The sequence below is a fragment of the Oratosquilla oratoria genome, unplaced genomic scaffold, assembly GCF_046742065.1.
Source record: "Oratosquilla oratoria isolate Oo_2021 unplaced genomic scaffold, ASM4674206v1 SCAFFOLD45, whole genome shotgun sequence".
In the NCBI taxonomy this organism is placed as follows: domain Eukaryota; kingdom Metazoa; phylum Arthropoda; class Malacostraca; order Stomatopoda; family Squillidae; genus Oratosquilla; species Oratosquilla oratoria.
In genome coordinates this window covers 268,985-295,036 of record NW_027467710.1, presented here as the reverse complement: position 1 = coordinate 295,036, position 26,052 = coordinate 268,985, and the positions used below count along the sequence as shown (strand labels likewise).

The 26,052-nt window shown below is 37.8% G+C and overlaps 2 protein-coding genes across 3 annotated transcripts in view; both read right to left on the bottom strand.

The window, feature by feature from the left end:
- LOC143023110 (uncharacterized) overlaps window positions 1-26,052 on the bottom strand; it is a 353,433-nt gene that overhangs the window by 102,004 nt on the left and 225,377 nt on the right. The window lies entirely within an intron of this gene.
- LOC143023113 (uncharacterized) lies at window positions 6,341-17,384 on the bottom strand. Of its 2 annotated transcripts, XM_076181614.1 has the most exons (8): window positions 17,075-17,384; window positions 13,365-13,555; window positions 12,564-12,659; window positions 12,039-12,135; window positions 10,885-11,135; window positions 9,763-9,986; window positions 9,101-9,287; window positions 6,341-7,295 (listed from the first exon to the last, which is right to left on the bottom strand). In XM_076181614.1, exons 2-8 carry the CDS (start codon window positions 13,552-13,554, stop codon window positions 7,156-7,158), a joined length of 1,185 nt encoding a protein of 394 aa, XP_076037729.1. In that variant the 5' UTR covers window position 13,555; window positions 17,075-17,384; the 3' UTR covers window positions 6,341-7,155. The 2 variants fall into 2 exon arrangements, with proteins under 2 accessions (XP_076037729.1, XP_076037728.1); XM_076181613.1 differs by lacking the exon at window positions 17,075-17,384 and having other exon boundaries at window positions 13,365-13,590.

Sequence of the window (26,052 nt, the reverse complement as noted above, 5' to 3'; positions counted from 1 at the left end):
TGCCCGGCGGTGATGTACAGTAGATCCGCCCTTGTTGCACGGAGTCGTGCGCCCGCTGGATGCTCTACAAAAATTAATATTCCAGAGGGAAACTTAACATCCTTATTCAAAAATATAACAAAAAACAATTAAATCATATTTTACCAGGGAAGGGGAAATAATATATGTCAAACATCCTAAGAAATAGAAGAAAATAAATATAACTCCTGCGACTATGGCTGTCGTCCCCATTTTCTACCTCTTGCCATCCACCTTAAAAGTCGACATTTTAGTTAAATCGCCGATCATTCTTACGGATCAGAGGCAACGCAGCATTTTTATGCTTGGGGATAAATGTCCACTCAGAAAAGAATGCTAATTACTTTTATTTTCGATAAAATCGCCCTTTTTCGTTAGTAACGTAAGAATTCTAAGTAAAACAAGAAACAATGATAGTAATAACTATAATAGGAACAATGATTATAATAGTAATAACAATAATGATAATCAATTGAATTAATAGAAATAGTAATGACAAGAACAATGATGATGATTTGATAACAATAATGGTGATGATAATAATAAAAGATGACGGAGACGACGACGACGATAATAATGATAAATGATGACGGAGACAATGATGATGATGATGATAACAATAACGACAACAGCAACAACAACAGTAGTAGTAGTAGTAGTAGTAGTAGTAGTAGTAGTAGTAGTAGTAGTAGTAGTAGTAGTAGTAGTAATAATAATAATAAAAATAATAATAATAATAACTAGCGGAACCCGTTTAAATTACACGAAAGATGGCAAGAGAGGTAGGATATCCTCTCCCTCTGTTGTCCTTCAGGGTACACTATAATGTCACGCTGGACAGGAGGTGCTCCATCATCACCGACAAATATTGCTGCAATTTCATCATTTGTTGGATTATTATATCTCTTCGCATCAGGGCCGGCAATAAATTGCATGGTTATTTTTCTGGGAGGGATATTTTGTAATGTAGCTCTCTGTTGCTCTTCAAGTTCGACAGTTCTCATGTTTTTATATGCCCCTACATAAAGATTATCGACCATTGCTTGAGATATTTTTTCGAAAACTGAATATAAGCAATTAGAATTTTGATTAGCATTTGACCTCAGATTTAATGCTTCATTTGTTTCAATTATATAGAGCTGTCCATATTTTCTTTCTTCATTTTCATTTGATCTTCGAGACCTTCCAGAAGTTCGAGACCTTCCAGAACTTCGAGACCTTCCAGACCTTCGAGACCTTCCAGACCTTCAAGAACTTCGGCACCCGTGTAAATTACACGAAAGAGAAGAGGGTAAATCATTGCATCAAGATGGCAAGAGAGGTAGGATATCCTCTCCCTCTGTTGTCCTTTAGGGTACACTATAATGTCACGCTGGACAGGAGGTGCTCCATCATCACCGACAAATATTGCTGCAATTTCATCATTTGTTGGATTATTATCTCTCCTCGCATCAGGGCCGGCAATAAATTGCATGGTTATTTTTCTGGGAGGGACCTTCGAGAACTTCGGCACCTTCGACAACTTCGGCGACTTCGAGAACTTCGGCGCCTTCGAGAACTTCGGCGCCTTCGAGAACTTCGGCGCCTTCGAGAACTTCGGCGCCTTCGAGAACTTCGGCGCCTTCGCGAACTTCGGCCCCTTCGAGAACTTTGGCACCTTCGAGAATTTCGGCACCTTCGAGAACTTCGGCGACTTCGAGATCTTCGGCGCCTTCGAGAACTTCGGCGCCTTCGAGACCTTCCAGAAGTTCGAGACCTTCCAGAACTTCGAGACCTTCCAGACCTTCAAGAACTTCGGCACTTTCGAGAACTTCGGCACTTTCGAGAACTTCGGCACCTTCGAGAACTTCGGCACCTTCGAGAACTTCGGCACCTTCGAGAACTTCGGCACCTTCGAGAACTTCGGCACCTTCGAGAACTTCGGCACCTTCGAGAACTTCGAAACCTTCGAGAACTTCGGCACCTTCGAGAACTTCGGCACCTTCGAGAACTTCGGCACCTTCGACAACTTCGGCACCTTCGACAACTTCGGCGACTTCGAGAACTTCGGCGCCTTCGAGAACTTCGGCGCCTTCGAGAACTTCGGCGCCTTCGCGAACTTCGGCGCCTTCGCGAACTTTGTCACCCTCGAGAATTTCGGCAACTTCGAGAACTTCGGCGCCTTTGCGAACTTTGGCACCTTCGAGAATTTCGGCAACTTCGAGAACTTCGGCACCTTCGCCAATTTCGGCACTTTCGAGAACTTCGAGAACCTCGACACCTTCGAGAACTTCGGCACGTTCGAGAACTTCGGCACCTTCGAGAACTTTGGCACCTTCGAGAACTTCGGCAGCTTCGAGAACTTCGACACCATGGAAGGTCGTTGCTTTTGATGTAAGCGTGACACACAAAATGAATAAATAGCACACACGCTATCGTATTGTTATATAGATAATAACAATAATAATAATAATAATAATAATAATAATAATAATAATAATAATAATAATGATAATAATAATAATAATGATAATAATAATAAAGTCTACGGAACAAACATGCCTTATTTCAAACATTCGAGAAGCGTGACACACAAAATAACACACACGCTATCGTATTAATATATATGATAATAATAATAATAATAATAATAATAATAATAATAATAATAATAATAATAATAATAATAATAATAATAATAATAATAATAATAATAATAATAATAATAATAATAATAATAAAACGTCAACAATAACAATAATAAGTATAAAAAAAAAAAAAAAAAAAAAAAAATGTCGATAAAATGCTTCTTGGCTGGACCCACCTTGACGATGCCCTGGACGATGCATGATGGCGTCAAACGTCTCCTTGACGACGAAGCCCCGTCATATGCTGTTGAATATGTCCTCAGAGACGTCTAGATGTCTGCAACGGAAGTCATATTGTCGTTATTCAAATGGAGGTTAGAGGTACATTTGCTATTGTGTTTGCGAATTTTGATGATTAACATTATATTATCTTGATACTTGGTATCTTCATAATTACTTTTGTCGATTAATTTGCAAAATTAGGTTCTAAGGAAGAAGGAATAAAATGAAGACATTCTATTTGATGTAGATACTTTGCAGTAAATGAAATGCGCCAAAAAGGGTGAGTTTGGACAAGAAATATTTACATTTTGGTGGAAATATGTTGTTGTCAGAAATATAATCTATGTGTAACAACTGCTTAATCATACATCTGTGCTCATGCATGGATGACAAAAACGCTAATTTCTAGATTCTCACATTAGGAAAGGCGTCATTAATCCCACAATGCACCGCGCTCCATTGCCATAATTATTTTCATGACGTCGATAGAAAACGTTATTTTTGTATATATATTAAGTTTCCTGATTATCTCCATCGAGTTTTTGGTCCTCAGAATACAGAAATATTTCTTCATCACCAAAAGTCAAGGAAAAAGTTGCCTTCGCGCGATAACCATACACAAGGACCGAAAAACTTCCCGCGCTCTGATGCCGACGTTATGACGTCACATCGCATCAAAATCCATCATATTTTCTATATTTTTAAAACATCTTTCTCTCCACGTGTTTAAAAATTTTCTCAGAATGTTTCGTTCAATACAAATGTCAAAATTCATCGTCTTTTCTATTTAAAACGTTTCTCTCTACATGTATTAAAGGATTTTCTCAGAATGTTTCGCTCAGTTTTAACAAGAATACAATTGTCAAAATTCATATTCTTGAAACATTTTTCTCTACATGGCTCCCTGATACCATTTCCCTTTCACGTCGTCTTAAACTAGGCAAACACCGTCGATTTCTATATTCAAACTAGGCAAAAACACCGTCGATTTCCATCTTCACACAAGGCAAAAATTTCGTCGGTTTCCTCCTTCATACAGGGCAAAAATACCGTCGATTTCCATCCACACACTAGGCAATATCTCTACACTAGGCAAAACTGCCGTCAATTTCCATCTTCACACTAGACAAAAAGTCGTCGATTTCCTCCTTCACACAGGGCAAAAATGCCGTTAATTTCCATCTATATACTAGGCAAAAATACCGTCGATTTCCTCCTTCACATTAGGCAAAAATACTGTTGATTTCCATGTTCACACTAGGCAAAAATACCATCGATTTCCATCTACACACTAAGCAAAATCAGCATCGATTTTTATGTACACACTAGGTAAAACTACCGTCGATTTCCATGTTCACACTAGACAAAAATGTTGTTGATTTGCTCCTTCACACAGGGCAAAAATGCCGTCGATTTCCATCTACACACTAAGCAAAAATACCGTTGACTTCGATGCTCACACAAGGTAAAACTACCGTCGATTTCCATCTTCACATTAGGCCAAAATACCGTCGATTTCATCCTTCACACTAGGCAAAAAACCGTTGATTTCCATGTTCACACTAAGCAAAACTGCCGTCGATTTCCTCCTTCACACTAGGCAAAATACCGTCGATTTTCTCCTTCACACTAGGCAAATATGACGTCGATTTCCATCTACATACTAAGCAAAATTACCGTCGATTTTCATGTACACAATAGGCAAAAATGCCGTCGATTTCCATCTTCACACTGGGCAAAATGCCGTCGATTTTGGTTTTCTATGTCGATGTCTTCCTTCACATTTGGCAGAAAAATCGTTTATTTTTTTGTTTTATTCGCGATGACGATACACAAGGACCGAAAAATCTTCCCGCGCTCTGATGCCGACGTTATGACGTCACGTCGCATATTTTCTATATTTCTAACATCTTTCTTTCCACGTATTTAAAGAAAAATTCAGAATGTTTCGTTCAACACAATTGTCAAAATTCATCGTCTCCTCTATATTTTTAAAACATGTATTTTCTCAGAATGTGTCGCTCAGTTTTGATAAGAACACAATTGTCAAAATTCATTGTCTTTTCTTCTTGAAACATTCTTCTCTACAATATTTCGTTCAGTGTTGCGTAAGGCCACGTGCTGACTTGAAAATTTCGCTCCTTGATACCATGACAACATCTTGATTTCCCTTTCATGTCGTCACAGTCGATTTCCATCTTCAAACTAGGTAAAAACACCGTCGATTTTTATCTTCGCACTAAGCAAAAATACCGTCGATTTCTATCTTCACACTAGGCAAAAATACCGTCGATTTCCATCTTCACACTAGGCAAAAATACCGTCGATTTCCATCTACACACTAGGCAAAAATAACGATTTCCATGTTCACACTAGGCAAAACTACCGTCGATCTCCATCATCACACTAGGCAAAAATACCGTCGATTTCCTCCTTCATGCTAGGCAAAGATGACGTCGATTTCCATCTACACACTAAGCAAAACTACCGTCGATTTTCATGTGCACACTAGGCAAAAATGCCGTCGATTTCCATCTTCACACTAGGCAAAAATGCCGTCGATTTTGGTTTTCTATGTCGATGCCTTCCTTCACATTTGGCAGAAAAATCGTATATTTTTTGTTCTATTCGCGTCTTAAAAAAAAAATCCTTCAGCGGGACAGAAATACCGTCAAAATTTCCTCACATCGACTTCCTTCACACATAACAAAAATACAGTCGATATAAAGGTGTATTTGTTCCTTGAGAATATAAATAGATAAAAGAAAACCATAAGAATACAAATAGAATTAATAAAGAAAAAATAAAGGAATAAATAGAAATTAAAACACATACAACGCAATATGTAAATAAGTAAATAGATGAATAGATAAATAGAATTATTAAACAAAATAAACTTTTTACACTTACACTGCCGTATTCTTGTGCATTGTGTTAGTGTCAGAGCATAATCATTACTTCATTTAGTTTTTGTCTTGCCAAAATGATGCTTACTATCTAAATGATATAGTACAGAATTGTCATGCATATGCATATTGTTGTTTTAGAGAAATAATGCGAAATATTTGAATTTTTGAGTGAAAATAGGCTATTGGCAACTCGACGGCAGTGCTGGTATTTTATTGGCTTAATTTTTGTGGTCATACTGTTTTTAGATCTTTAATAATTTAGATGTGAATATTCAGTTGAAATAAGAACATGCCTGTTTTGAATTATATATATATATGTTATATATATATATATATATATACATGTATATATATACATATATATACGTATATATACGTGTGTATATACCCAGTAAACATGCCCGAAATGGCCTGCTTTATGCCCATTTCTGGTTTCCCTCTTAGCCAAAAGTGGGCCTATTCAGGCTTGCCATTATGGCGTAACGGTACCGTTTTGGAACCTTAATGGCATCGGCAGTGTTTCCACACAGGCTTTTAAACGGCCCGGTTATGGCTGCCGTCATTGGTCAACAAAGGGACCAGTTCTGGCCCCTTTCAGGTTTTCCTTAATGGAGCCGGTTCAAGTCCAATAACAGGCCGGTTACGGCAGCCGTAACTGGGCCACAATGTGCCGGTTCTGGGCCTTTTTGGGATTCCCTTAACGCAGCCATTTATATACAGATACGGCCCAGTTATGGCAAATGTTATCCCCCCCGGCAATGGCTCATTCACGGTTAACCACAAATATCACTGGTGCTGAGAAATCATATTTTCTAAATTTGCTAAAATTGTTTGAATAACTATTATATATACACGATGCCAAAATTGAATGTACAAACTATAATTATCAGCGACGTAACACACACAAATGATTAGTCAATTTATACAGCCTTTGTCTAAAACTCAGACATAGTAAACATGGCATTTGTCTCTGATATTAATAAGCTTACATTTTGATATTTCGCATATATCCTAGACACACAAATTTGGAAACAAATTCTCAGCACCCGTTAAATTGGTCATATATTTCTGCAGAATTTCATTTTACATGTGATCATTTTAATTTAGTGTTTGGAATTAGGCAAATGCATTAGAACCAATTGTCATTTTCACAAATGTCTAATGTATAGTAATAGCTGTCGATCACGAGTCCAACACGTGATCCAAAGACCAGGTGAATACACAATAACAAGAAATATTAATTTAATAAATATTATTTTATTTGCAATTGTACAGAAGAACTATGTATGTTGTACGTTATCTGACTTCTAGGTGTCGACTGGGTCTGACTTAATGGCATTATACTTATTTTAAACTAAGACCAATTAAGACTTCTATTATCAAACGGATGTAGCAGAGTCCTGCTCTCTCCTTTTTCTGCCTCCACATCTGTCTGAGGCATTTCTCAGATAAATCATGATTTCCCGCTCTACATGGGCTTGCACAGCACCTTCAATGCAAGTTAAACGGAGGATAGCACCTGAAAAATGGAAAGAATTAACTATGTTAATAGATATTTAAAAATCAGTTGAACAAATAGAATTGATAAGACATTCAGAACCTCTAAGTTAGTATTTTTCCTTAAAACGAGTGAACATACATACATACATATACCAAGGCTTTTTCCCCCTTCCAAGGGAGGTAGCCAAAAAGGGAAAGGCATAAAAACACTCCCACCCATTTCATCCCTAAATACACTCCACACCCCTCCCACCCTTCCTCTCATCTGAGCACCTCCTGGATGACGGGTCATCCCTGCACCCTGCCCACCGCCCTGGGTCAGAAGCAGTGTCGCAAGACACAGTACATCCACAGCAAGGCCGCTTCATTTAATCAGCGACCCCCCCTCTCTGTCCCCCTTTGCATATAAGGAGAGGACGGGGAGAAATCCCTTCGGGCTGCGTCAAAATTTACTCACACATACTACCTCACCCCCCCGCCCATTCCTCCTCATGCAGTCACAACATCATCCATATACAACCATTCTCCACTCACCTCTGTCTTCCGTCCTCTCCCTTCCTTCCTCAACAGACATTCCCCTCTTCCCCAAAGCCCCCTTCACCCCATCCATCCACCTCATCCTAGGACGTCCCCTCATGTTCACTCCCTCCACATCTGCCTTCCATACCTCTTTTACTAGTCTTTCTTCACTCATTCTTTCCATGTGTCCAAACCATCCTAATATTCTTTCATCAACCCTATCTCCCAAATCCTTTTTCACCCCTGTTCTCCTCCTCACCTCCTCATTTCTCACTCTATCTAGCCTAGTAACCCCCACCATACTTCTCAGACACCTCATCTCAAACACATTCAAACTCCTTCTCTCTTCTTCTCTTATGTTCCACGTTTCTGCCCCATACAGTGCTGTTGGCACAATCACTCCTTCATACAGTCTCCTCTTCGCATCCATTCCCAAATGTCTATTTCTCATTACACTCTTTAAACCACCAAGGCATTTACTCGCTTCTCTCAATCTACATTCTACCTCCACCTTCACTCCACCTTTTCCTGCTACACTTGCACCCAAGTATCTAAAACTATCCACTTCCTCCAGTCGCTCTCCCTTAATGTTCACTTCTAGTCTACTGCCACTTTCACCCCTTGTACATCTCATCACCTTACTTTTACCCACATTTATCTTTAGCTTTCTTCTATCACATACTCTCCCAAACTCTGCCACCAGCTTCCTCAATCCCTCCTCTGACGAGTGAAGAAAGCTGAAAAAGAAATAGACTTCGATCTACATAAAAGTTCAAAACGTTTACGGGGAATTATAATTTTTTTGTACTAAGATTAGGTTTCAGTAAGTACTGCTTGCTAACAAGCTTGCAAGAAATGCATAGTATTAGAAATAGATCCAATTCAACGTTTATTTATTTAAATGCCTACTAAAGTAAGACACAAGGGATATAAAAAAAAAAACAATCATGCAGAAACATGTGAAATAGACAGTGTAAACACCTATAGCTAATAACTTCAATAAATTACGTTAGTGATCATTGTGCCCAAAACCATATTTCAGCACCCTAACAAGTAAACCAAAATAGGGTCGATATATAGAATCTTGACATTATTAAAAACAACCCCCCAATGGCCCCCATATACCCGGGTTATTCGTTTAATATAACAAGGGGCATCTGATGCACTTTCAACAATCTCAAACTGTAAATAAGAATAAAAAATTATTAACGAAAATTATGCTATTCATTCCATATACATATCACCAGCATTTCAATATCAATATTCATTAAAAAATAGTTCTCTTAGACGAAAGATAAAACATACCAATCCAGACTGTAGACAGCGTTGTGGATTTAAAACCCCGTTTTGCCTCCGCATCATCCTTGCTCTTCCAGCCCTTCGTTCCAATCCAGTTGAATTTGACCTGGAGCAGGTGGCTTAGTAGTGAAGAGCCCATCCTCCTGACACAGTCCCGTAGGTCAAAGCCTCCAATCAAGCAGAGCTTGTTCTCCTGAAGTAGAAGAGGTATTACACAGAAATGAACTATGAATGACAAACTTAAGCAGAGACAATTATTAGAAAGAGAAGCCGGGTTAGGGAGCAGGATGGAGCCTAAAAAAAGTATTTAAAAGTCGAATAGCAATAATAAATTAAAAACAAAGAGACACCTACTAGAAAATAACTGCAGCAACAAAATGTGCCCTCTAAAATGACACAATCGTAGTTGGGTCAGTATTACCAGTAACAATCCTTAAAATGCTATTGTATGTACTCGTGTAAAACATGACAATAAATAAGGTACGTTCTACAGACACTAGACAATATAAGAAACGTTGGTAAATACAATATTTGGACAGAGTCATCATAATTTTCTAACAGAAGTAATTGGCAAACGATTAAATGCATCTGAGTGGTACTCCTTTTTTGTCGCATATTAATCTAGATAATTTCAGAAAAGCTAGCGTACATTGAAAAAACATTCTTACCAATATCTTTTGGTGTTTTTTATCTTCATTTAACCAGCCCTCGAATACGTCAAACTCCTCTAAGGAGGTGAGTGGCAACTGCATTGGAAGCTCAGCGTCATCAACCTTTCTGCTCGTTTTATTGAGCTTCTGCAGCTCTGCCCTGCAGGCTCTCACCTCAGCACGTAGCTCCTCCAGATCATGTTTCAATTCCATTAAAATGGTAAGAAACTCTACATCTCGCGCTGCAAAAAGGGTAAAATACGCAAAATGAATACCATAACTTTTTATTTTTAAAATTATCTTGCATCTTACACAAAAAAATATTAACATTGTACTAAGCTCATCAAATGAAGCGGCCTCGCTGTGGATGTACTGTGTCTTGCGACACTGCTGCTGACCCAGGGCGGTGGGCAGGGTGCAGGGATGACCCGTCATCCAGGAGGTGCTCAGATGAGAGGAAGGGTGGGAGGGGTGTGGAGTGTATTTAGGGATGAAATGGGTGGGAGTGTTTTTATGCCTTTCCCTTTTTGGCTACCTCCCTTGGAAGGGGGAAAAAGCCTTGGTATATGTATGTATGTATGTACTAAGCTCATCCGGTTAGCATAAAAATAAATTATTTCACAACTTTTGAGAATGAGAAGTACATTCAATCATTCATATGACAGAAATGATAAGCAGCCCTTAATTGAAATTAAGTAGAATCTATATTATCATCCATAGAATCTATATTATCATCCATTAGAATCTATATTATCATCTATAATCATCCAGGAGGGCTAAGATGGGAGGGAGGGTGGAAGGGAGTCGGGTGTGGGGATCGAAAGGGTGGGAGTGATTTTATGCCTTGTTCTTTTTTGGCTACCCCCCCCTTAAAGGGGGAAAAAGCCTTGGTATATGTATGTATATTATTTGGAAAAGTTAATAACTCTGGCATAGCTTCAAACCAGTAAAAGTTACCACCAGAACTAGTGCTAAGAATAATTTTTTAAAACAAAGCAAGAAATTTTAAATATATTATTTTTTCGATAGAAATTGACTGAAATAGGTTTAACAGATAAACAGATACCTGAGTTAACGGGTGCTGGATGTATGCATTAATATGTCAGACAGACACACCCCCTACATTGTCGAACATGATACCTGAGCTAACGGGTGCTGTTGAAACGGGTGCTGTTGACACTCTAATTGGGGTACTGGTTGGAGCTAGGCTGGATGTATCAATTAATATGTCAGACACACCCGCTGCATCGTCAAACTTGTCGAATTGCGGAATGTTCACCGACACAACTGATGGCATCTTTTGGATTGCAGGTGCTTTGGCCAACTTTCTTTTTGCTTTTGGAACATAGTCCTCTTCCTCGTCGCCACTAGGAGGGTATCTTGATCTAATCCTGCAAAAAATTCAAATCACCCCTATAATAAAGAACATGATTTTCACCATTCCTAAACAATACACACAAAAAAACGTTTCTACATTAATATCCAATAAGGAAAATCACATCTGAAATAAGTAATGAAGCTGGGTATGCACCAAAAATATGGGCACACAAGTTCTAAAATTCATACAATGAATGAAGTCAATAATAAATGAAAAATGTATACCTATGAAAAGCAAATTAAAATCAATGTAATTCTACAGAATATTTTGGTCCACAATCACAGTAACTAAGTACACCTTACCTACTACAAGAACACAACAATAAAATCCGAATATTATCCCATTATATATCTCTTGTATATGGAGTAATATAACCAACTACTAAATATAAGGAATTATTTAAGGTCACATATAAGCATAGGATTTTACAAGCAATACAAAAGTTACCCATCACCAATCAAAGCACCAATCACCTCCCACTAATTTATACTTGCAAATAAAAAAATAACAGCTTCATTATCCTGCAAAATTAGGAGAATATACTTACAATATATAAGGGTTTCAACCAAAATATTTCTGATAATATATATATTATCCAGAAAAGCCGGCACAAGATAAATCAGGACAGAAACTTTTCATTCATTTATTACCCTTTTTGAGGATGTCCTGTTTTGTATATCAAATCTGCCTATTATATATAGTTATTGCTCCATCTCAGTTCTTTATGTAATTCACATTGATTAAATAATAGATTGTAATATCTCTTTTTGGTTATGGTTTTGTCAATTTATCTCCCCTCACACTTTATCTCCTTCACTCTATTATGTAAATAATCATATTTTTGCTCGGAGTTGCAGATCGCAGCTATCTGCCAGCTATACCTGATAAGCTAAAAGTACATGAAACCAATTTATACCTTCTTGCTCCTCGTCCAAGCTCCTCTTCACCTTGGCTGACAGGGTTATCTGTCTCTTCAGCCTCCCTTGCTTTCCGTCTTCCATCTTCATATGTATCTGGAGGGCAAAAAATACCAAAAACCTCATATGAGTTTTATTGGAGAAAAATAATTTAAGATTATAGGAGAATTCTAGGGAATTATTTCAAAATTGTTCAAAGCCAATGTGATAAAGAGGCACATGTTTTTTAACTGCCTTATCAATTACAAAGCCTGAGAATATTTCAAATCAAAAGATACCATAACCCAAAAAATGAACACAGATACTTTGTAACTTACTATCAGCAGTTTTAAGAACAAAAGAAAAAATCAGCAAATGAACTGAATTCAAAGGGGTGATATAATAAATAAGGAAAATAGCTGTAAAGTAAAAAAAAAAAAACAATCAAAAGTTTAGTGGACACTTTATTATTAGAATTAGATCAAATGAAATCTTTGCAAATGAATGTATTCTAACAAAGTCATTTACCACCAAAGAATATTTACCTTCTAGTCTCATCAAGAGATATAATTCACCTTGGCTGACAGGGTTATCTGTCTCTTCAGCCTCCCTTGCTTTCCGTCTTCCATCTTCATATGTATCTGGAGGGCAAAAAATACCAAAAACCTCATATGAGTTTTATTGGAGAAAAATAATTTAAGATTATAGGAGAATTCTAGGGAATTATTTCAAAATTGTTCAAAGCCAATGTGATAGAGGCACATGTTTTTTAACTGCCTTATCAATTACAAAATCTGAGAATATTTCAAATCAAAAGATACCATAACCCAAAAAATGAACACAGATACTTTGTAACTTACTATCAGCAGTTTTAAGAACAAAAGAAAAAATCAGCAAATGAACTGAATTCAAAGGGGTGATATAATAAATAAGGAAAATAGCTGTAAAGTCAAAAAAACCCAATCAAAAGTTTAGTGGACACTTTATTATTAGAATTAGATCAAATGAAATCTTTGCAAATGAATGTATTCTAACAAAGTCATTTACCACCAAAGAATATTTACCTTCAAGTCTCATCAAGAGATATAATTATGGGGGGAAACAATTATCTCTTATCATTTTAACTGACTGAATTTATTTATCAATTTACATATGATATATCTTCAGCATTTAAAATGTCTAAAAATAAGTTTTATACTCAATTACAGAATCGACAGCAACTACAATTACAAAAACTTAACTTGAATGTACCAAGGAAAATCAGAGAGGGGATATATTAAGAGTTAATCAGCCCATATGTCACAAATTTAATTATGTCATTCCAAGAATGATCAGATATTACATACCTGCCGCACAGATGACACGCATCTTATGCCTCTCCCATGTGTGGTCTGGCACCACCCTATCTTTTATCATCTTTGTAATTGCTGTCAATGATTTACTCTTTGGCCACCAGGTCTCATCCTGCCCCAGGATCCATCCACTGGGGACCATCTCAACAGTATTATTATTGGTGAATGCGACAATAACATACATTCTGTGGCAATTAAAGGCTAACATTAGCATAGGCATAGGTATTGTTTACAGCATAGAGAAAATTTCAAGTGGCAGCAAATAGTATTATTAATAAATCAAAATATATGATATAGTATCATAAAATCAATAATGACAGAAATATCTGACTGCAGATAAGTTCTAACCATGTTCAGAAAACAAATAATTATATTCATAGCTTACATTTTACAAGAGAGTTTAGTTTAACCTTGTTTTAGGCATTGACATTTGGTTAAATTGTGTATTACGTGAAATCATTTATTTGAAACAACAACCCTATCTATTTTTAAAATGATAATGTTTCTAGGCATCACCGAGTGAAAACTTACTTTTACTTTTAACAATAAACATTACTGGTAAAAGTGTGTATCTAACATTTGGATATTTTCTACTGCATTTGCACTGAACACTTCCATTCAAAGTTAAAATACCCACTAATAGTACATATATTTTTGTCTTTCTAAACACATTTTAATACCTTTAATTATTACTATATTCTCAAAATATATAGAATGATGTAGATTAATTGTTTGGGTTCAAGCTAAATATAAGGTAAATACAGGCTTGAGGGGTAATAGGGCAAAAAATACTATATTAATCCATAGTATTATATTGGCATTTGACAGTTACAGTTCACTGGTAGGTCGAAAAGTGGGTTTCAGACATTCTCAAAACATGACTATTTTATAATTTTTAGTAATATCTGATATGCATTATCCCAACCTTTGGTAAAATGATTCAGCCATATATATTCATATAAATCTTAATAGAATAATACTATCTCATGAAACAAAGAATATATAAATTAAGACAAAATCCCAATTTCAATGTTCTAATGTAATTTTACATAAAAGATAAAAATGACAGCTAAAATGAATGTATTAGAGGAATTGCAGCAGAGTTGGCACAATTGGGTAGTAAGACATACTGGCCTGATATGACTTTAACATTTGCTACTAACAATTCACTGTGTAAATTAGAAACAGCATGAATATTCAATTTTGAAGATTCTACTGGATAATCAAATAATAAACCTTGAGTCATGAAACGTTTATACACTACAAAAATTTCATCATTTTGGCTAAAAATATTTTGAACCAAACATACTGTGCCTTGAATTTGAAAACAGTTGTTGCCTGTTTTTCTACTTATGACAAATTTCCCATTATGAAATTCAGTATACTGTTTATATTTTGAAAGTAGATACTGAGCTGGGACAGGTCCTTCATAATGTTGGCCTTTAGGATGAAAATGTGCAGCAACCTGAGGCTGCATTATATTTGAAATTTCTGTTAATCTCCTAATTATTTGGGGTAATGCACCACTAGGTTTTCTTAACATTCTCTTCAAAGCTCCAAGAAAATTCTCGAAAGGGAAGGATGAAAATGAATCTAGAGGTCCATGCAACTTTACATCATCAGGAAGATGCATTAGAGAATGTACATTATAGGTCACAAACTCTGAACCATACAATCTCATGAAATGCAGAATAAATGACAATAGAAGCTGCTGTGCATAATCACAATGAGTTGAAGCTAGCTTGGGATTGGCTAAAATATGAACAGCAGCAGATAGAAGCATGAAATTATGATATATTTCTAGAGGAACTCTGTCAATTAATGAAACCAAGCCTGTATATAACAGAAACAATCTATATTCAGTAGCTTTCCATCGATCAATATCATCTAAGCCACGAGGTTTTCTTGAAAATTCTCGAGGGATAAATTGTCTTAAACTTTGAAGTCTTTCAGATATACTATCTTTAACTTGTCTCCCTATTCTTACAGTCAATGGTCCTTTCAACCAAAGCCAAATCAGCTTCTTCATTACTCCTAAACACACAAGGTGCATGTAATCCAAAGGCACTTGAGACACAAGACCAACACCTAATCTTTTAAGAGGGGATTCTCCTTTGTGGTGGTCTCTATCATGCATTTCATCAAATGCTATGTCAGTGCGCAACTGTGCATTAGTATCTGGAAATGTTATTTTCTTCTCAATAACACCTGACTTGTCACACTTTTCACATCCAGCATAGCCAGTGTGCCCTTTAATACATTTGATAAAGGATCGTGCTGGAGCATCACAAACAAAAGCCTTTATAACTACCTGATGGGTCTTATCTTCATATTTTATTCCATTTACCTTTAACTCTATCATTTCATCAATGAAATAAGAAAGAAATTCTTCAACACTACCTGGCTTTGAATCACCACAAAATATACCAATAGCTAAAGGTTGTGATTTTGCTGTTCCTGGAATTAACCCCAGAATAGGCCAAAACTGAGTTTTGGCACTTTTAAACAGTGGTAGACCATCAATGTTTATTTGTAACTTTAGTACGACTTGCTCCAGTAAATCACTACGGTATTTCAGCTGATTTAATATACCAGTAGCAACACCAAAATGCTAATACTCACCACCTTGTATTTGCACAATTTTATCAATCTTCCCTATTTTAATTAGTGTTCTTGGATCTTTAGGGAGGTATGGTAGTACTAGACTCAAAATTTTAAGTAGTTCTTTTAGTGCAATATGAGTTACATTAAACTGTACTGCCCATCTGGACAATAAATCCATCAACTCAATTTGAAAAGTCTGTGAGTCACCATTTCCATCATTATCGGATGATACATAATCATAGTCAGAAGAATCATAATTATTATGACAATCACTATCATGCAGGATAGTATTGTCTTCCTCAATTTCAAAGCCAACCATTTCTTTATAAGACTCTTGTGAAGTTTGATGTACCTCATTACTATCTTTATATTTAACTGTATTTTGTACATAAGTAGAACTAGATGGCAAACTATGTGCTACTTTCACAATGTTAACATTTTGGTTATGACTAGAATCAACAATATCCACATTTTCTGAAGACTTCTTCATAATATTTTCTAAATGATGATTTACATCATTTTTTATTTTTCGACGTTTTGTCCAAATTGACATTGCTAATTATTAAAAATATTGAATACTAAATTGTTTAATACTTGAATTATTTTATACAGCTCTATACAGCACAATAAACAAATAACTCAGACATGCTTCAGTGATTATACCTAACAATAAATTTATAAGTAGAGCTCTAGCCTTACCCAACACAACTCACTAGTATTAGTAACAGTAACAAGTAGTATCAAATAGAGCCCACAACTGATATAAAAAAGGCTGTGGTTGAGATGTTTTGACTATAGGCCTACTAGTTTAGTAATTCTAGAGGTTTTTAATAAACAACACTATACATGATAATATAAATATTGCTTAACCTAATTTCAAAATTCAGGAATTAAAATAAAATTTACTTAAGCTGGCGTTGATAGCTTACAACGTTATAGGCCCAGTGTCTGATAAACTGATAGAGTGCCAGACTTGCACATTATCGCTCACCCAAGGAAATTTAATGCAACAGACCGCTATAAAATCATTACCAAACAAACTGCTGCCACTGAAATGTAATCACTGCTATAATGTATACGTTATGTCATTGCTTTGTTACCTGGTAATAAAAAGTGGAATCGACACAGCATAATGAAAAATATATCAGCCCGTGAAAAAACACTCCGCTCTTGTAGTTTCTTTGGATTCTAAATGTGAGATCGGAACTCTTCGGAGCATGCTTCGAAGGCTCGGACGTTTTCTCCGTAGATGGAATGGCGCGAGATGTAACGTTATAAACACTGCAATCTACCTTAACCGGGCCAGAACTGGCCCATTTGTACGTTATGATTAAACGGCAGCATTCCGGTATGATAACGGTACAATTTAAAGTCGGTTATAAAATGGCAGCGTTTAACTGGCCCCGTTACGGTTAGCTTAAGGCAAAACAGAACTCGAACTGCCTTAACATGTCGCAAAGAAACCAGAAACGGCCCATTTTAACCATGTTTACTGGGATATATATATACATATATATGTATATATATAAATATATACATATATATGTATATATATATAAATATATATATATATACATATATATATATATATATATATATATGTATATACTGTATATATATATACATATATATATGTATATATATATGTATATATATATATACATATATATATACATGTATATATATATATATACATACATATATAAATATATATATATATATATATATATATATATATATATATATATATCACCCTTATCCTCCCGAAATAATGATAAATTGTGAAAATGAAACTCAGGACCCGATACTCATGAATAGAAATATCTTTCCATCAAATAAAATATTTCCCTGTAATACGTTACGATACTGCAGAACACGACAAAGAAATAATAATGAAATATTAGACGGAAAAGTAAAGAGAGGAAACGAAACGAAATGAGGGGTTGAAGGGGGGGGGGTCGGCTTTCAGCGACTACAGCACTATCTCCCTCATCCTTGGAGACAGTACCTGCCATCTGGAGAGAGAGAGAGAGAGAGAGAGAGAGAGAGAGAGAGAGAGAGAGAGAGAGAGAGAGAGAGAGAGAGAGAGAGAGAGGAGAAAGCGCATCTGTCTCTAGCACACATTTCAACGACAAATGATTGGAGCTAAAGATATGCTAGATGGTGACGTATAGATTCATGAATTGATTTTACATTTTCAAATTATAAATATAAAGAAATGCACCTTTAGAATAGATCATTTCCAATACAATAAGAATTAGTAAAAGGTGAAAATGATAACTTCCAATTCAGTAATAATTACTGCCATCCCTTTCTAGTAGGGGTATGAATTACAATTCATAAAAATGCAAATAACATACACTATATCATGAAGGAAATAATGCAGACAGACGAGAAATGAACAATTTTCAATGCATCAAAACTGATGAGTGAAAACTAGAATGAAAATATAATAATAGACCAAACAAATCATTTTCATTATAGTGATAACTCCTTTAGACCTTTTCATTTAGACCATAAGGTCATATAGCAAGTGGACAGCGGGAATATATAATTCCTCATAGATAATGCGGAATGAGGCAATGAGAAAGGAAAGAGAAGTGAAGGGAGAGGATAGTAAAGGAGTGAGGAGAGGAAAGTAAAGGAAGGACAGGCGTAAATGTCTGAAGAAAAGAGAAATGCAACAATAGAAAGTTAGTGTGGAGAAAGAAGGGGGGAATAAACTTTAGCCAGCACCACATTCAATACAAGTACATATTCTACAAATGGAATGATGCGTCATTTGGCGTGTAGCCACAAAGCATATTTCTTTTTCAGTTCTCTAGCACTCAATAGGTTCGAAGAGTGTGGTACTGCATTTCCCTGGGCAGAGTGCTACACTGCACTCCTTACAATGGTAAGATGTTAATTTTCTGTTCTTTGGTCGCAGGATGGTGTTCATACAAACGTGGCAATCCCTTTGTCTTTTTGTACGTTTTATTGAGGCAGCAAGAGGTGCTGGGGGTGAGAGAGATTTCCAGGTAGTGCCTCTGTACCCACGCTGTACAGGCCAGACGATCGGGCATGTTTTGAAGTAGCGAGTGGCGGCCTGGCCTGGGTGTGGTGAACTTTGTTCTCCGTACTTCTCCAGCAATTGGTACGACACTGCATACGTGAATTTCTTCAGAGACGTTGGTCTGTTGCCACTCCTTATTAGCCTGAAGTTATAGGCATTGAGCACAGTTTTCCTCACACATTCCACAAAGCTGACCATCATGTCGGCCTTGTCAACAAGACGCATATTTGCCGTGTAGTCAATCACAAGGTCTGGTTTCTTTATTACTTCACCTGTCCTGTAATTCACCTTCCCTGTAGTCATCATTTTTCCGGTATGCAGAGTTGACAGCATAATGACTTGACGCTTGTCATGCCTCTGCATTGCCATGACTTTTCCCCACTTCTGAATGTTGTGGTCGGTCCCCACTTCTAGTTTTGTGTGCCTTGACAAGTGGAGCCATGGGTTTTCGTGTCTTTCGAGCTGTATCACAGGATCCTCCTACCCCTTTGTCGTGCAGAAAACGGGACAAATCTAGGCTTGAATGATAGGAGGAGTCTGTATACAAGACGTGGGGCCTTTCTCCATGTATGGTGCAAGCAGATTTTTTATAATGCTCCCGGTGCTTCCGTAAGGGTCATTTAAATTGTAATCAATGCTGGTTGGTACCTGTGTATGGGATCATTTCCACTACAATACCAGTCTCACAATCACACAAGACAAACAATTTGATTCCAACTCGGTTCCTTTTCGTCCGCATATACTGCTTGAAAATAAGACGTCCCTTGAATAGCACAAGCGATTCGTCTATTACCAGCTTGCAGAAGGGTTTGAGAAATCGGCTGTACCGTTCCTTTATCATCATAAACACGTCACGTATCTTCCACGTGCGGTCGTCAGGTCGAGGTTGTGTATTCATGGCAAAGTGGCAAGGTCCTTAGTAGTGTTTGGAACCTATTTCTTGACATAAATTTCCCGAATGTTGGTGTATCCAACAACGGATATTTTCTCCAATAGTCGCTGATGACATGTTTCTTTGCGTGCGGCATCAGAATGATTAGAGCAAAGAACACAAAGAGTTCCCTGACTGTTGCGTCTTTCCATATCCTGAGTTGACTGTGTGTATTACTTTCTTCTGAATTGTCACTCTCCTATGTTATGAGATAATTATGTTGTAGATTAGTCTCCTGCACTATTTTGCCCATTACTTCATTGTCAAAGAAGGCGTCTAAATATTCCGCTTCCGTTCCATCAGGTCCAACAGGAAAAAACTGAAGTCACACTTGATGAGCTAGTCAAAATTATGAATGTGAGGCTCAAAATCATGACCATCACTCCAGGAAGAAAAACACACGTTGTCGCAAGGGTTCGTGTCAGGTGGTGTGGGGGTCGGTGCAACTCCTTCATCCTCACTCGAATTCCATTCATACTCTCTCCCCGATGCACCAGGGCCATCTATGTCACTGCTGTCCTCTGCTCGATGATCGGATCGTAATTAATGTCATCATATGATCCAGAATTGCCATCCGTTCTTCTTGATGATGATAGCAAAGTTTGATCACTTCGTCGCTTTTGGCCAATGCTGATTTGGGTCCAAGTATCCGTTATTACCGCTAATTATGTGTGACCTAATGAAAAAAAAAAAAAAACATTAAGATAGCAATAATGCCACAATTCCATTATAATGATCATAATGATAATGATGATTATAATGATAATAGTACTGATGATAACAATGATGGATGACAATAATAGTGACGGTAATAATATTGATAATGATAATGATGGTAAGAATAATGGTAATGATGATGGCTATTGTGATGAAATAACGATGAATGAAATAGCAAATCTAATAGGCCAGTTGGCAAGAGAGGCTCTCAGTGACAAATGGATCTTATAACTATAGCAACATGCAAATCGTGAAAACCAGAAAGATTCATAAAACGAAACACATGCTCCCAGACAACCATGCAAACAAAAGTGTTCTATCCATCCCACACGAGAAATATTAGCACGATGCGTATGGTTTGTCGCTGAAAGCCAACCCCGCTCGCCTCAATGCTACATGAATCTGTAGGCGACGTGACGTCATAACGTCATTTTCAACAAGGTGGACAGACCGCAAAGTACTACATAAATTGTTTCAAACATATCTTTCACCAAGTATTTCTACTAATGTACCACCAGATGATAATAGTATATATTGCACTAGGAGGCATGCTAAGAAAATTTGGGGAAAGAGAAAAACTGCAACCCTAACATTATGAAGCGAGATTTTTTATCGTGTGTATAATATTTTTATGCCTGACTTTATTTCTTGTGTTTCAGTATTATTCTGTACTGTCTATTCACATTTCTAATCTTGCCATATAACTTTACTAAACAAGAAACTGTTTTTTATAAAAAAAAATATGAGCCATTGTTCATTAGTGTAAACTAACAAATCAAAGCAATAATTTAGCTAAGCTTCAAGAAGAAATAATAAAACTAATTATGTCTTATCTAATGCATATGGCTTTGTAACTAAAAACTCTTGCCTAAAAGATAAATGAACTGGTGGCATCTTTGCTCAGCTAATCAGAACATACGAGTGTATGTTCTTCACAGTAACTGATATACTCCCACTTGACAATTGAAGCTTTACTGATTTTTTTTAGGATGGTCGCAGCCAATCAGGTGATTGATAGGTGAGTTGCCAAGTATTAATATAATGTGATTATACTAACACGGCATTTGCCGTTGGCGGTGTGTATCTGTCACATCCCATCCACAGCAATTGCCGTGGACGCCAATGTAAGGGTTAACTCTAGAACTTCTTAGCACCTGAATAATTTTACTGAATAAAATTTTCCTAATTCGCAGATGATGGCCTTAGAAAAAAAATGATAACAGAGCGTTGAACGCAAGAAGTAGATTATTTATATTGACGAAAACGTTGTTATTGCACTGGATGAACACGACATGACGTCACGTCGTTTCAGCGTGTCCGACATGACGTCACTTCGTTTCAAAGGAATCGAAGTAGTTTTATTCAACTCAGCAAAACAGAGCATTAACTCTAGAACTTCTTAGCACCAGAATCATTTTACTGGAATTGTTTTTCACTCAAGTAGAAAATTCTAGAAACAATAACGGAGGTGCCCGACGATGATAATCACGATCTATGCAAATGTTGATGAATGAAAGCGATTCGTCGATCAGCACCTATCAAATACGCTCGCCAACTCTCTACTATTCCACTATTTGAATTTTTGGTTGCCATGGAAGAAAACGGAAGTGCAAGGAGACTGGCTTCACAGCTGAGACGAGCCAGGCAAAGCGAAGAGCAACGTGGGACGAAGGACGCCGAAAGACGCCGCCGCGAGCTCCGTCCGCCTTGCGCAGTCGCAGGAGCGTCCAAGACAGACGTGTCGGCGGAAGACGCAATTCGACGTCTCAGCGCAGCGAGGGAACAGGTGTCTCGAGAAGAGCGCGAGAGGATGCAGCGACGGGACGCAGCACAGGGTTTTTACGGGTTGCTGCTGACGTTGCACGTCATGGTTCCGCCAGAGTCTTAGAGAGGACACTTGGCCCTCATCGGACACTTGGGCAGCGCTGGACTTCTGACCTCCAATGAACATTTGCCCCACAGTGACACATTCCTCCGTCACCTCACACTTGTAATATGACCTCCCCCCGCGCCTTATGTTGTGACCTCCTCCTCCTCCTCACCCAGAGCTTTCTTTCTCCTATGTATATTATGTCTTGTACTCTCTGCTTCTGTCACACTGAAAATGCTAACTGTGCCTAGCGAAACGTCTGTATACTCTTACTCAACAATAGTTCCTAATGTCTACTGGTAATTTATTATTCCGTCTGTCCTGTGAAAACCAGAAATTTATTTTGATGGGAGATGGTTATCTCGTGGTTAGGTGGGTTCGGGGCCTGAGGTGGTGTGCCATATTGATCCAGTTGCTGCTTGATGACGCCCCCCAGGAACACCACGCAGGAGCCATTGTCTTGTAATCTCATGGCAGGTCATCGGAACAAAGATAGTGGTCGCATTTGTGGGTGACTGCTTGAGGTCAGCCCTCTTCATATACTTTTGTGGGTGAGGAGGTGAGGTCGAGAAAGAGGGAAAGGGGAAGAGACGAAGAAGGAAGATGGCCACTGCAAATTTGCTGGACGCTGCAAGTCTGATAATACATATGGAGATAACTTTCCTGTTAAGGCCTCAACGTTCATGAAAATTGCCAAAATTATTAAAGTGCAGTATATGTTCGTTTCGAAAGTGATTGCAACCGTATAGATAGTTATCCTATGCGACTGAACGCCATTGGACGCATTTTAGGATGACCCCACCGCCAACTTCAGCTGCCGCCGGGCCCTGATTTGACTTGCTGCATTGCTTCCGGCCCACGAAGTGGACGGGATCAGTGATGGCCCTTCATCATCAAGAAGCTTAGATAAAAGGGAAATCCAATGTTCTTTTTGTGTGAGAGAGATATAGAGAAAGAGAGAGAGAGATGGAGAGTATGTATAGTATCAGCGTATCCATCTATTCATGTCTAAACATTCCAACCAGCTACTACTGTTAATGTCCCCCTTACGCCCACTAATGGTGAGCAGTGTTCCAAGGAGGAAATATATAAATATTTGAAACAAGGTACCCCCGATGGAAATAATGTATAAAATTAGTTCTAAAAAGTATCCAAAGAGTATCCTAATATTATGTTTAGAAAATATTTTACATGGACGTTGATTAATTATTAAATATGATCATTTGTATTGTTGGATTTTTCTCATACCTGACCCCACGATGTTCCCAGACCGTACATTTGGCAGCCAGACCTTGGCGCTTCCTGACAGACCGGCAGTGGGAATACGGAAACACAGGTGTAGTTAAATATACGCATTTTATACTGACCGCATGAAAAAAATAAAGACTATACAATGCAAAACAAAGATTCTATTGCTCCAGACACCTGTCCAATTCACGTTTTCTTCTCCCTGCACAAACCTTGGGCAGAATTGATCACATTGATGCTTGCCTGCCATCCATAGCCTTGAATAGCAGCACCCCCATTTCCTTTGCTTCGTAAGAGACCCGCTATCGACGAGTCTTGTCTTCAGTCGGCTTCACCACGCTATGTAGTGCCGTGAGCACAACCGGTTTCGTTTCCTCCCCCGAGAGGGGGCGGGGGGAGGAAGAAGAACACCTTGATTCAGGCAGTCTCCCCATGCCCAAGAAATGACCGATCAGTGAATCGAGTTTCTTGTATGGCCAAGAAGAGATCGGTATTTACGACCGCGTCCATGTCTGTCCCGTCGAGTGTGGTGCACTTTCTGTCGAGCGAGTGGGTGTCTGTCTGTCTGTCTGGCCGCTCACTAGTCCCAAGTGCCTCCCTCGGCCGTCTTCCACACATCAGACGGCACTCTTCGCCCGAGGACTCGAGTCGCCTGGGACAGTGCGAGTGGCTCTCACCGGACTTTCAATCATTTCCCGACCCCTACGATCCACACATACATACATACATACATACAGACATATTCCGCCCTCCTTTGTCCCTCTCGTCACTTTCTCCCTCTTCTTGCCTTCAACCATCCAACTTTGTCAAGTTCTAGACTGTTAGTTCCACTTAGTATTGGTTCTTTTCCTTGACAGGCTTCTTTCTACCTCTCACTTCAATATATTTTTCTGTCTAGGAGAATTAAATTCTTGGGTTTTCTCTATATTTCTTCAGTTAATTCTTATACAGCGTGCTCCAAAAGAACCCCACGAGAGAACGTATCCAAGATCCTACGCGAGCTTTGCAGTGACGCAGTGATTTCTTTAGTCCAGTGATTTTTAACTTTATATCTAAGATCCTCACATAGGGCGATACCTTACATTCGTGAACCAATTGAATCTTCTCCATCCTTTCACCAGATTCGTTGTTACAAGTCTATATGCGAACTTATGCAACTCGCTCGCTCACTCGCTATACTGTTTCATAAACACCTAACCTATAAAATGTAACACCCGTCTTCTACCCCACTTTCTGCCTTTTCTACTAGCCTCTTACACACACACATACATACATTCATTTGCAGAAAAAACACTGGGAAATAAGAAACTTAGTCCAAACCTTTTCGTCTATCTAAGTTATTATTAAGGAATGCGTATTTCCTGAAGATGTCTTAAATAGACGAAAACGTTCGGTCTAAGTTTCCTATTTCCCAGTGTTTTTTTCTGCAAATTAATTTCACGCGTTCTTGTGAATTACTGCTCATATATACATACGTACATACATACATACATTCATACATACATACGTACATACATGCATACATACGCACACACACATGCATGCATGCATACATACATACGTAGATACATACATACGTGCATACATACATACGCATACACACATGCATACATACATTCACAGATACATACATACGCGTGCACACATGCATACGTACATACATACATACATACATATGTATGGAAAGAGTGGTGTAGGTAAAGTACAGGAAGGAGCAGAAGGACTTTATTATATAAAGTTTAGAAAGAGTCTTCTTAAGAGAGACGAAGGGACAGGTAGATTGAAGTACATTGCTTATATACTTACTAAGCGGGTCAGTCATCTCACAGTACTTCTGCTCCTTCCTGGACTTTACTACCTACACCACTCTTTCCATGCATTGGTCTTTTCTCTTGTCGAATACATAAATATGAACATGCATACACATGCATGTACGTACATACATACATACATACAATACACACACACACACACACACACACACACACACACACACACACACACACACACACACACACACACATATATATATATATATATATATATATATATATATATATATATATATATGCGTACATTTAGGCAGGAGGTTCTCCCTCTGGCAAGAAATATTGTATAGTTGAGGGGTTCTGAGGCCTGCTTTGCCCACGCTTGGCCGCCCTCTCACCTTTAGTCAGAATGTCATCCCCCCCCCTTCTCCTTCTTTCCAAGATTGTCTGTTTCAAAAGGTGCATTCTAAATAATATGCAAATATTAC

Coding starts and splice junctions, on each gene's coding strand:
- LOC143023113 (XM_076181613.1), bottom strand. CDS start 13,590: ATGCCTATGCTAATGTTAGCCTTTAATTGCCACAGAATGTATGTTATT. Junction 11,136..12,038: donor CTTGGACGAGGAGCAAGAAG/GTATAAATTGGT, acceptor AATTTTTTGCAG/GATTAGATCAAGATACCCTC. Junction 9,288..9,762: donor AAAAACACCAAAAGATATTG/GTAAGAATGTTT, acceptor CTTCTACTTCAG/GAGAACAAGCTCTGCTTGAT.